The sequence below is a fragment of the Acartia tonsa genome, chromosome 11, assembly GCF_053477335.1.
Source record: "Acartia tonsa isolate MP-2025a chromosome 11, ASM5347733v1, whole genome shotgun sequence".
In the NCBI taxonomy this organism is placed as follows: domain Eukaryota; kingdom Metazoa; phylum Arthropoda; class Copepoda; order Calanoida; family Acartiidae; genus Acartia; species Acartia tonsa.
The window spans coordinates 47,378,041-47,391,763 of record NC_137270.1 but is presented as its reverse complement, the minus strand read 5'-3'; the positions used below and the strand labels follow the sequence as shown (position 1 = coordinate 47,391,763).

Genomic DNA, 13,723 nt, shown 5'->3' with positions numbered 1-13,723 from the left:
CAATAATTTTTTTCGGACGACAGTACAGAATTAGATCTTCTTGTGTTGACACTTGACTAAGACTTTGTTTCTTTCTTCTTTTTTTTTATAACTATGCAAATAATATTTATCACTTTATTTTATTGTATTAATATAATTCCATTTGAAGTTTTCACATTGAATATTAATTTTTTATTATTTTTCACTTTTCTTTGTATCTAACTAACGCGTAGTATGACGTGTCAATACACTCTGAAATTCAAATAAGGACTGAAGAACTGTGTGTGTGTGCACGAGGTGCACGAGGTAGAAATGTACATGGGTAATTAGAAACTTCAATATAATTTATTTCGTTATATTTACATTTTTTAAAATAAGATTTTTTAATATGTTTTGACCACGGTAAATAATAAAAATTTGTTGGAGGAATTTTTGTGTATATATTTATCCCTGATATAACAGCATACACCGGAAACGGATGATATCAAATAACAGGGAATCTATAAATATATTGTTACAAATACAATTACAAACTATTATAAGTTAACTTTAATATATTTCATTATCGTTATATACTTTTTTTACGTAATGCAAAATTATCCTTTTTTAATATTAGGAAGAATTTTTATTTTACCCTGTAAAAAAAGCAATGAAAAAAGTAAGACGTCTAAAATGTCGTATTCTTAACAGGTAGACTTTTTGGAGTAAGGAAATTATGTCATCACATTAATTTCATAGAAAGAACCTAAAAGTCTAATATATCTAGTAAATTTTATTTCGGAATTGTTTAACGAACATACTTAATTTAAGATTGCGTGATTTATTTCGAAATAGAAATATAAAACGTAAAAATTTATTATTTTTCAAAATCTTCTATTTATTTACCAAGTACTTCGTATATAAATATTAAGAAATTTGAATATTTAGAAAAATAGAAATAGGGATGTATTTTTGAACGAAGTGAGAGGGGAATTAATATCCTATTTTTGAAATAGAATTCTTGCACACGTATATAAATATTCCCCAATTTCAATATTTTCATATGTCTAAATTCACTTCCAAATTTACTCGAAATACGATACGTTTAGGGTTTAGAATAGTTAATATTTAAAATATCTAGTAGACACATCATTGTTCAAGATCCATTGGTACAAACAAAGGATCTTGCAGAAAGACATATATTGTTCTACTTTGTATTTTAGATGATAATGTATAGATTACAGTATGATTTATTTTCATGCTGTAATTCATACATTTTTGCATTTTCATGATATACTATTATATAAAGCATAAATTTTTTTGTCTGAAGTTTAAGATTTCAATAACTACTGAACTGATTAATTTCTCCACTTAAAGATAGATAGATTAATAATTGAATGATATGTTAAACAATAGATGTTAAATTGTTAAATTAATAATAAAACCATGAAAAAAAAAACAGCACAGCATTTATTCCTAAAATCAGTATTTGCTTATTTGTTAGGTTTGTAGTTAAAAAGCAATTGTAAGCCTACCCCCAACCCCTTCCCCTTCCATATCTATAAAGGTCTCACTGAGTGCCCTATCATTTAGGGTTAAATATATTTAATAAGTGTATATTAAATAGATGGAGATGGACAAGTTGGTCGCAAAAATGGACATCAAGGATGAGACTCACCAGGTACAAATTTTCATTTGTTTCAGTAAATGTCAACAAAGTATAAATTTTTAATTTTATAAAATTATAGGAATAATATTAAATTTTAAATTCTTTATCTTTTATTTTAATTACTTTAAAGCAATGTGACCTGCTAAGAATTGTTTATACTTATCTAAAATCTAAAAAAAAGAACACTTCTCTTTTTAAAATTGCCTCTATACAAAGTAATTTAAATAAAACAGTGTTTTCTGATTTTCTGACATAACCAGTATATATACAGAAAAAAAACATTTATATGTCCTTGGTCTATGTAAAAACATACATCAAAGGCAGTCATTTTCTCCCGTATTTTATTTTAGAAATGTGGGTGTTTCAAGACATAAAACAAAACTAGAAATCTAAAATTTGGCATGGCAGTTGGTATATTATGGTACAATATATACTGTAAGGAAATAGCAGCAAAACTGCCACTGTCAATTCCTCAATATTTCCTAACATAGGCCCCACACAAAAGTTCTCCAATCTTCCTTGTATTTGGCATGTGAGGCATTGCAGTAAGATGAAATTTTCTTATCTTTCAGTTCATTTAGGAGTTCCCTTCTTTAGCTTGTTTTTGGTCTACCATAATGTATAACAAATCAATGAAATAAATAGTTTGTATTTTGTTCCTTTTTATTTCATCTTTGCATGGTATCATGTTCAGTATTTAAAAAAAATTATTTTAATCTCCTCTGAACTAAAACATCAATGAATCATATTTAGATGCAGCTAGATCAACTAAAAGAAGAAATTAATGACATTAAGAAGTTAATGCAGGTAAAAATTACAATGTTTACTATTTTGTGCCAAATTTAAAATTTTCCTCTAATGTGCTGCGAAATTTCATTTTTCAGAAAAAGATTTATTGGGTATGGGAATATAAAAAATAAAAGAAATTGTCTTAGTCATTTATCCTATGATAGCTAGGTAAGTATGAAAAGGGTAGCTAGGACCGTGCAAGGATAGAACTCAAGGTGGTAGAGTCTTCCACTTTACAGGCTCCAGCATAAAAATAATACAGCATTGAAATTAACAAAGCATAAAATCTTTTTCTGAAACTTACTTTTCCACCATTTCTCTTCCAGTTCAACCTCTAAAAATACTTTTGTTACTTATGTGCAGTCCTAAAGAAATAAGCAGTATATATACCTTCAAATAATTATATTTAATTAGATGGAGATAAACAAATTGATTGAGAAAATGAACAGGAACGAAGAGGCCCACAAGGTACAGATTAAACTTTAGATTATATGTTTTTTTGTAATATATGTTTCAAAAATATATTTCTAAATAATGTTTTGTCAGGTGGAGATGGACAAGCTTATTACTAAAATGGAGAACAGTGATAAGGCCCACCAGGTAAAGATATTAACAAAATAATTAATATTTTTCAGTCCAAGGATAGCATTGATATGCATAAATTCAAGGACGTCCAACAGGTGGGGGGGGGTAAAGGGGTGATTACTGAGAAGAAAAGACACATCAATATAAAACAAAATTTACATAGTAAAAAATAATTTTAAAAATCCTAATAAAATTGATGTAGGCTGTTATTCTAGCTCTACAGTATGATTCTACAGTTGTATATGTATATGCATTTCAAAAGTAGGTTAAAAACAGTTTAAGTAATGAAACAAAATAATATCAAAAAAGTTTTTCCCTATTCTCATTGAAAAATGGACTAAAATGTTTGATTACGAACAAAGTTCAGTAATAAGATAAAACCTTGGACACGTTGTATGAAGGTATATTTATTGATTGTATTATTGCTTATATTACAATTCTTAAATAAAGCAAATGTAACAGGCTATCATTAATTTCATCATTTTTTTGTATTCAGGCTGAGATGAAGAAAACAAATGGATTGATACAAGTAATTTTTTCTCATCTATAATAACAATATCTAATCAAACAAGGATGACAACATACTGAAGTATAAGGCTGTTAAAAATAAAAGTAAGATTACATCCTAGCAGATAAGACCTTAACTGCCAGACATATTACATACAGAAACCATATGTTCTTTGGAGCTCATTCTTTAGAATGTAGCCTCTAGATATCCAACAGACAACCAACCCTTTCACTGTGGATTATAATGTGTTGCGCCTGTTTAAGGGCCAATGTATTCCTCCTATTAGTGTCATGTGCCAGATTTAGCAGCAGTAGGTATCAGAATAGGTAGGTGACCAGACTCAAATTAGATATCTTCTTTGACAGCAAGCAAGCATGCAATAATTCATGCTTATCCTGTTGGTAAGCACACTAATCCTTATAATAAAGTAACAAGATGTTTGCGTGTCTGTGTGTTTGTATGTTTGTACCAAAGGATCTCACTAACCGCTGAACCGATCGGGTTCTCCTTAACAGGGTAGCTTCTCATAGGTGCCGGGAAGGTTTATTACTATTTTCTTGGGGGGTGTGACACCCCTAACCCCCCAAAAAAATGAAAATCCCCCCCCCCCAAATTTTTTTTACTTTTTCTTTTAAAATCTAAAATAAGAAATTTAATTATTAAATTCGACTCTCTCCTCAAGTGCCCCTAGAGGCCTCTAGGGGCGTAGCTGCTAGTAACAAATAAACAAATATAAACTTTTACAGAACTTGATCAAAGGTGTTGGAAAAAGTGTTCAAGAAGTTATTGATCAAAGCATTCCAGGTATTTTGTAACACTACCTTTGCTTTGATTTATATATATGAGGTAGAATTTCTTTCTAATTTTACTTAAAAATTTCAACAACCACTCTTCAACATCTCAACTTCAATTCAATATTACATACTAGTTTAATATATATCTTTTTTGTTATGTGGGGTTTCTTAATGTATGCAATTAAATTATGCTTAACAATTATAAAAGTTTTTGAACATATAGACATACTGGTCATGTTTTTGAAATATTATTATATTAAGATTTGCTGAAAGCATCTAAGAAAGGAAGAATTGAGGAAGTAAAAGAATTACTTGATCTTGGAGTCAACATTAATGGGAAAGATGAAAAAGGTTTTTATTTCTTGTAATTAAAAGGCACAATTCAGTAACAAATAACAATAATCTGCATTCCAATTTAATATGAAAATTATTATACACAAACTTTTTAATTAGCTTATGTATCTGTTATTGATATAATAAGCCAAATTTCCTGTTTTAAAGTGAAAAATTAACAAATAAAATATCCATATCTATTTATCTATCTATCTAAATTTATTCATCTATCTAAATCATCATCATAGCCTTTTATCTTTCCTTTGTACAGCAACCCACTATGGTTCTCCAATCTCCTTTGCATTGCTTGACAATTGTCAATGCTGATAGAACTTTCTACCTGCATATCCATCTACTTAAGGAGCCTTGCAAGAAAAACACTGCTGAAAGACTGCCACGAGTAGATCCAACACCCAAAATTTAATGACCATACTTTTGTAATGAAAAATAAACACTGTATATTAAATATTTATATTTAGGGTATACAAGTTTGATATATGCATCAGAGCAAGGCTACCTGGGTGTGGTCAGAGCTCTTGTGGATAGTGGAGCAGATATTCAGGCTAAGGTTAAGTGGGGTAAGTTAGTTTAGATATTTTTATGTTATATTTGTAATTCAATCTTTTAAACTTAAAATATTATTGTTGTTCCTATCTTTCTATCTTTATTTGTATCCATACCTATTCATACTTCTTCTCTATATCTTATGCTTATATATGCTTATTATGTTTTATGATATCATTGTCAAAAATCTACATATGTATATATGTTGATATATCTAACAATTAATTCTTGTAATACAAAATAACCACTGTATATTAAACTTAATCTATATATATCTAGGGTGGACAAGTCTGATGTATGCATCAAGGAAGGGCCACCTTGATGTGTTCAGATTTCTTGTGGATAGTGGAGCAGATATCCATGCTAAGGATAATCAGGGTAAGTTAGTTTAGATATTTTTATTAAATATGGTCATAATTTGTCATATAATCTTTTAAGCATAAAATATTATTGTTGTTATTATAAATCTAATTTAGCTAAAACTATCTTTCTATCCTAATTTGTATGTAAACTTATTAATACATTAGAGTATCTTTATTTTAAAAGTTTCTTCTGTCTTATAATTATAGGTCAACCTATTTTATATAGGTATAACTGAATACTAAATAATTTTTTATAATATCATTATCAATACCTATATATCTGTTTATCTATCTATCTATCTATTCTTGTAATTAAAAATAATTGTTATATTTGTTATTTAATCTTTTAAACTTGATATCATTCTCAAATATCTATTGATCTGTTTATATATCTATCAAATTATTCTTGTAATTAGGAATAAACACTGTATACTAGACCTAATCTATTTATATTTAGGGAGGACAAGTCTGATGTTTGCCTCAATACATGGTTATCTTGATATGGTCAGAGCTCTTGTGGATAGAGGAGCAGATATCCATGCTAAGAATAATGATGGTAAGTTAGTTTAGATATTTTTATTTCATATTTGTAATTCTATCTTTTAAACTTAAAATATTATTGTTGTTATTTTCTATTGCCTTAGGTAAAACTATCTTTTTATCCTAATTTGTAGGCATACCTATCAATAGATTGGAATATATATATTTTGAAAACTTCTTCTGTTTATCCTATTCTCATTAGGTCAATCTATCTGATATAGTCATACCTTAAAGGCCTGAAATTCCCTCCACACCCAAAAATTTTTTTGAATACTTACCACCCCCATGTCAAGACTCCCTCTTTTTTGAACCATTGTACCCCTTCAAGGTTATTAATATTATCCGAAGCATTAAACCTAAGCGTTCCACAGACATCAATGATGTCTCGATGTATGTTCTGTCTCGCTGTGCTGATACCATTGCCACTCCCCTAACACATGTTTATAATTTATCACTTCAAAATGGCACTTTTCCTGAAAAAATGAAAACTTCCAAAATAGTCGTCCTTCACAAATCAGGTTCACTCAGCGAGGCAGATAATCATCGAGGCATTAGTCTCATTGATAACTTTTCTAAACCCATCGAAAAATATGTCTGTGATACGCTGGTTAAGTTTTTAGAGGATCGGTCTTTTTTTAGCAATCGCCAGTTTGGCTTCATGAAAGGGATCTCAACCTTTCATAATGTACTGAACTTAAGTACAATGATCACCCAAGCACTCAGTCGAAACGCTTCCTGTATGGCCATATTTTTGGACATAAGAAAGTGTTTCGACATGATAAATAGGGACATCCTTTTTAGCAAACTGGAGAATTCAGGGATAAGGGGGGTTGCACTCGAGTGGTTCCGTAGTTACTATGCAAATAGAAAGCAGCGTGTATTTTTTAAGGGCCTTTTCTCATCTACCATTGAATTCATTATCATTGGCGTACTCCAGGGGTCAGTCCTGGGACCAATTCTTTTTTTAATCTTCATCAATGACCTTGTTTCATGCAGTGAAGAGATCCTAATCAATCTCTTTGCTGATGATGCAGTGGGCTTCATTGAAAAGCAGAATATTATCCAATTAATAAACCTTGCAAAGGAGCTTGTCCCCAGACTGACCCAATGGTACAATGCCAATAAGCTTCTCATACACCCCCGCAAGACCAAATGTATGGTCTTCTCCACCCCCGGAGAGATACTCACCCCCGCTGAGCTCGTAGCTAAGACCAACTTTGAAGTTTATGTAAATATGAACAACCACAATGAAAATGATGAGTCAAAAATTACTAAGTTGGATCTTGTTAGCGGTACCAACGAGGGTAGTATCAAACACTTAGGAATTCAAATAGACAAGAAAATGAAGTTTTCTTATCATCTTGAAAAAGTCTATAGCAAAGTCTCTAAAATAATTTATAGTATGAAAGTAATGCGTCATTTGTTGGACAAAAAACACCTAAAGCTACTCTATACTTCTTACATTAAGTCGAATATCGAATATTGTTGTCTCCTGTTCACTGCCTGCCCTATGTATCTGTTAGCACCTATTATTAAACTGCAAAAGCAAGCCATTAGAATAATTGAAAACTTACCTAGCAGAGCTCACACAGCTGAATTTTTTAAATCTAATGGCATACTTCCATTCAACCTATTAATTGAATTCAATGTTTGTAAATTCATGCACGCCTATAAATTAGGCATTTTTCCTAAAATCTTTGAAAACACTTGGAACTTTGTTCAAGACAGACATACGTATGGCACAAGGAACAGGAACAACTTTGCTTACGAACCGGGCACCAATAGAAACTTTCTCCTGCACGCCCCTCTTAACTCTTTTCCAACTATCTTTAACAACCTTCCACTTGAAATTAAATTAATTGATAATAAAAATATTTTTAAGAAAAAATGTTTTACTTATTACATAAACAAAATTGAGTTTTAATTAAAATACAAATACTTTTCTTTCCTTTTACTCAACATTTGTTTTGCTAATGCTAAAAATCTCTGTTCTTTTTGAGTTTTTTTTTTGGTTTTGTTTGCTTAAACCAAGTTTCTATCCGTACTCCTTATTTTTTTAGCCCACGACTTTCTGTAAGCATTAAACTTCTTTGTTAAAATTCAATAAAACAGCATTTCCTTAACCTCAAATCACAACGAATAGGTTCCGTAGGAACCGACACACATACCCAAGTATAGAGTAGCTTGGCATAGTTTGTTTTTTATCCATTTTATCGTTTTTACATTTTTACCCTTAGTTTATTTCTTTTACATCATTTCTTTTATATTATTTTCTTAATCCAGCAGCTAACGAATCACGCAACCTCTATCTATCCAATAAAAATAACAAAGTTTTTGTTGAATTTTGGCCGAAAATTTATTTATTTATTTATTTAAATTTTGATATCGAAATTTATTATAATGACTATCGCAGACTGGTTAAGCTCTTGTATAGAGGGCATAGCCACCTAGGAGTCGTAGTCGCTGGAGTCGTCGACGCCGTCGGGTTCCTGATGGAGCAGCTCCTCTAGGATGTCCTGCTGGACGGTGACCAGGCGGTCCATCGCGGCGATGGCGTCCATGTTGGCTTGGAAAGACCGGGCTAACGTGGGCAGTGCTGCTATTAATCGCACGACTAACCCATAGTTCCCATACATCATGCGGAGGACCTCCTCATCGATGGCATCGTTGCGGAACCTCCTCCACATCAGCATGTCGCCCTCGTACACGACGCCATTCAACCTGCGCTTGACCATAAACCAGAGGTCTAGACAGCGCCTGTCTACCCCCGGAAATGGGAGTAGATCAGGCACTGCCGCGAGGTTCAACAGCTGCTGGACGACGGGTACAGGATCATCTACTTCGTCGCTCGTGTCGAGCATGGCGACGAGCTCCTGCACCTGAGCATGGAGGGGAACATTTTCCTCACCTCCAGCCTCCTCCGGATTTTCCGGCGCTCCTCCTGGTATAGCACCTTGGCCTTGTCCTACTTCTTCTTCTTGATTTGACATCTTGGAAACAATTAAATCCTGACCTAACCTACCCCATATTTATACCCCTTTTGTGTTTTAACACCATACATTATGTAATCTTTAATATAATTTATTAATTAGTAATACACTTTCCCCACTTCCGTTTCCCGCGTATTTTCCCCTATGCTCCACAACCAATTGTTTCCCTCCCGCCCTTTTTTACTCTTCTGTGCTATACCAGGAAACCATTCTTCCCCCCACCCCCTTTTTTCTTTTCCCCCTTCTGCCTATACCAAACAATAAGCGCCGCTCCGTCTGTCTGGTAGGTAGCCACGGCCGTGAATAAACCACTCACCACGCCCCATTTTCTCCCCTTCGTTTCCCCCCCCCCCCCCCCCCTCCCCCATACCTTTTCAATTCCCTGATTTTCCCCCCATACTTAACTAGTATCTACTTCATCAATTTATACTCTTTATCTTTATCTTTTTTTTTGATGCTAATGCAATATTATTACTAGGCTTGACCCATAGCAACATATTAACAGACATCCTATTGCTTTATATACATCTTTTAAACAATATTAATGAAAGTTCATAGCAAGATATCTAGGATTTATTAATTAAACAAAATTGATGAATTTATGGTACATTTTAAAATTAAATTTTAAAATTAAATTAGCACACAAATTAACTCTTTTTTACAGTACTATTTCTCACAAAACAATTTTTCTAATAGCCATATTTGACTTGTTGATTATTTGTTGATTTTTTTTTGTGGATGTTTTATGGATATTTTTGCGGATATCTTGTATATGAAGTCGTAGAGAATTTGACCATAACTAGTCTTGACCGGTAATGGCCACTTTCTGGAGCTAAAGTTGGAGACAAGCCCCCTCTTGAGCAGTTATCTGCTGTGCTATTTCACCCAATTTATTTTCATGATACTCCATGTCCTTGTTGGGGTTATACAGAGTGAGTGCCAACTTGGTTTCAAGATAACCCTGCTGGTATAGTAGACGGGCTACCTCACGACGCACTTCATCGCTGACATTGTCACCATTAACTATATTGAGAAGTCGTTGATATGTTATTGTCAATCGATTGCGTAGCGGCTGCCACATTTGTTGGTATTCTTCCTCTCCGAACATTTTCGTGTCTAAACAACAGTAAGATTAAAACTCCACTAAAAGCTAAGCTATGACCAAAATTTAGCGCGCGACAGCACGCCACAGTTTTTTTAATCTTACCATGACCCACTTTCACCCTTCTCTTTTAAAAATGGTGAGATTAATATAAACATTTTTTGAGCACAAACCACTCTCCCCTCACCTCCCCTCTCCCACCCACCCCCCCCCCTTTTTTTCTTTCCCACTATTGATGCCCCATACACAGCTATGCTGTGACAAGTTCTCAAAACATAAAAATCAGATTCCGGAGGAATCGAACATTACACATTTAGGGATACTCTCCCACTACCTCAAAATACCAAAATCAGATTCCGTAGGAATCGCATATGAACTATATTTTATTTTATTTTGTACATTAGTGGATTATTATATCCATTCTCAAGAAATAAAAATCAGATTCCGTAGGAATCGAAACCAATCATTACACCTTGTTCACTTAGGTACCTAAATACGTTATATAGGTACGGTTTATTATCTATGGACACATCATTGGAGTATCTTATCTTATCTTATTTTATTTTTGGATTGGACCAGCGTTGTCGCGATATTTATCGTTACCCTGTAATTATTGGTGTGGAGATGTCCTTATACACGGACAAAACTCCACTCTGTAAAGAGAATAATTTGTTACAAAGGAAACTGTCTATGTAGAGCTGAAAAAGGATCACAACGGGAATAGCGACTTCTTTTGAAGGTTTTGGTTCCTTAATTGTTCCGAATTTATGCTTGGAGAAGTGGCAACTGATAGTAGGAGGATATCTGAAATACACAGCAAGATATTGTATTTTATTATCATTATTGTTAAGATTATTTATTTGCACATATAACATTGTATCGGCTTGGCAAGCGTCAAAGTACACCAGTGGCTCCACAACCCTTAAAGGGTTATGCCAACTATCTGGTACAATGTTGCATGGAATTTTTCTTGTAAAATGTCATCTTTATTCTATTCGAACTGGCCTGGTAACTAGGTGGAGACGAAGTTCGGTCAATTCCATGCTAGGTACTTAATAATAGTTATTATGTAAATTGTTCTCAAACCTGCATCAAACATAACAAACCAGAACAATCAAACCAATCAAAGCATAGTAACCTAATGTATGATATATATCTAATAAAATATGTTGTACCTTTGAGGAAAATAAATCTTATCTTATCTTATCTTATAAAAATCATCAGAAATAGCCGTTTTTTAAGCAAACAAAAGCGCGTTTTGCTCAATCTGTGAGATATTATGAAGGAGATGATGTTAAGATTTGATATTAAGATGAGAAAAATTTACGTTCACAGTCCCTTTAATACTAAATGATTTATGATATTATAAAAAATCTATAAATCTGTCTATGTATCTAACAATCTATTCTTATAATTAAAAATAAACACTGTATACTAAACCTAATCTTATCGTATAATATCTAGGGAAGACAAGTCTTATGTTTTCAACGAGCTGGCCGCTCCTTGATGTGGTCAGATTTCTTGTGGATAGAGGAGCAAACATCAATGCTAAGGATAAGTTGGGTAAGTTAGTTTATATTTCTTATGTACTTGAAAGTTGGATATTTATTTCATTATTAAAGAAAAATATATTATTTTTTATTTTAAATGGCAAAAGTTTAAATAACCAATCTTTTTCTAATGCTAGCCCAGTAATAATGGCATCCTCAGCCTTGAAAGTTCTCTTCACACATTCTCTTGGGAAATGAATAATTAAAGTAATGTTAATATAAGGTGAGACTGCCCTGGATTATGCAATTGGAAGAGAACATACTCAAGTAGAAGAATATCTAAAACAAAAAGGTAAGTTATTTAATTTATTGTTACTAAGTAGTTGGATGTCAATGTTTATTGGGATCAATAAAACAAAATGTATTTATATGTATAGTCTCCAATAAGTTTAATAGAAAATCCGTAATTAAGTGTTAAGGGAAGAGCTGTATAATTTTTATAAGAAGAAAAAGGGTGGAATTTTTTTTATTAAATAAAAAATTGCAAAGTCTAATGGAATGAACTTTATCTATTTTCTCATTTTGTTTAGATTTCATATAACACCCACTCTTAAAAAAGTATTCTAACAAAATTCAAGTAACAGAAGCTGATATCAACAATACAATATATTTTAGGAGCAAAGAAAGGGAGTGAGATCTAATGATTCCTCTATGATAACTATGATCTATGATTTCACTATGATAACAACAACAGGTCAGCTTCAAATCTAAACAAAGATGACAATATCCATAAGTAGCAAAGTTCATAAATATAAAGGGATTATCAACAGTTAAGTTTATTAAGATAGTTGGTTGTACAAAATTAAGCTGGACAAAGTAAGTTGTAGGGTAAAGTTTAATGTTGTAAATTATTTATCTATTAATTACCTTTCTATAAGAATTACTATACATTGTGAGAAATACATCTATCTATATTTTTCTTTCTATATTTTTATCTTTCTCTCTACTTTTTAATATATCTATTTATCTAGGTATTTCTATACTTTGTGAGAACATCTACCTATCTATTTTTATATCTCTCTTTATGCTCAAGATAGGGTCTGTTTAAAGTCCCTAAAAGTTTTATGATATTGTTTTCTTATTTGCTGGCTGAACAACTTTAGAGACATTTATTGTTTTTTGATTTGTTGTTTCATTAAGTTTAGTGTCCAAACGTTTCAACAAATAATTTGAATCTATGATTCACCATAGGGGATTTACTTCAATTTATCAGCCATTGGCTTATCGCTTTAGATACCTGAATACTCTCTAATTGATGATTCCTTTCTTATTGTAGATCTGATTGAGACCACTGCTTTACTGCTTAATGGACATTATATAAACAAAGAAAATACAATTTCATTTTTAACCTGATTCCTATAATTTCATTATTTTGAATTTAAAAATTAAATAGATTTAAAATTTTGCTTAAATGAAAGATTTTGCTTGTTAAATAATAAGTTTTTTTTAAATTTCAAAATAATTTTGCTTTTAAAACTTGTAACATGATTTTGAAGTAATAAGATGACTTTTTAAAATTGTATATAATTTTGCTTTTATACTTTTAACATGATTTTGCTTTTATCAAATTATTTTGCTTTTTAAATTTGTAAAATGATTTTGCTTATTAAATTTGTATATGATTTTGCTTTTAAACTTTTAACTTGATTTTGCTTTTAAACTTTTAAAAAGATTTTGCTTTAATAAAATGATTTAGCATATAAAATAAAATTTTAATTATGATATCAAAGCTATTCTTTAATTTACTTTATGTGTTGATGTAAAAAAAAAGTTAAATATATTTTAGCATATAAGGTTTTGTGAATCACCCTTATTTTCAGCCTTATTTTCAGTTTATTTAACTATCTTTACTCTTTTCTATCCAAGCTGCACAACTTGTTGATATTGTTGTACTTGTTAACAATATGTAAAGTTAAATGAAACAACAATTAAAATATTTTAATAGTATACGACTATTGAAATAATAAATCTTCTCCATA

At 31.4% G+C, this 13,723-nt stretch overlaps 2 protein-coding genes across 3 annotated transcripts in view; both read left to right on the top strand.

Moving 5' to 3' along the window:
- The window catches only part of LOC145332790 (uncharacterized), a 14,629-nt gene extending 1,186 nt beyond the window's left edge, over positions 1-13,443 (top strand). The window contains exons 3-16 of one of the 2 annotated variants that reach the window (XM_080177846.1): positions 1,586-1,639; positions 2,381-2,434; positions 2,831-2,884; positions 2,963-3,016; positions 3,498-3,530; positions 4,256-4,313; positions 4,565-4,654; positions 5,116-5,214; positions 5,480-5,578; positions 6,020-6,118; positions 11,659-11,757; positions 11,968-12,036; positions 12,360-12,438; positions 13,021-13,443. In XM_080177846.1, coding sequence (XP_080033972.1) covers positions 1,586-1,639; positions 2,381-2,434; positions 2,831-2,884; positions 2,963-3,016; positions 3,498-3,530; positions 4,256-4,313; positions 4,565-4,654; positions 5,116-5,214; positions 5,480-5,578; positions 6,020-6,118; positions 11,659-11,757; positions 11,968-12,036; positions 12,360-12,385 — 888 coding nt within the window. In that variant the 3' untranslated portion in view covers positions 12,386-12,438; positions 13,021-13,443. Of the gene's footprint in view, positions 1-1,585; positions 1,640-2,380; positions 2,435-2,830; positions 2,885-2,962; positions 3,017-3,497; positions 3,531-4,255; positions 4,314-4,564; positions 4,655-5,115; positions 5,215-5,479; positions 5,583-6,019; positions 6,119-11,658; positions 11,758-11,967; positions 12,037-12,359; positions 12,439-13,020 lie in introns of both variants that reach the window. The other variant, XM_080177847.1, reaches the window with a different exon arrangement.
- The window catches only part of LOC145331339 (astacin-like metalloprotease toxin 2), a 174,578-nt gene that overhangs the window by 90,744 nt on the left and 70,111 nt on the right, over positions 1-13,723 (top strand). The window lies entirely within an intron of this gene.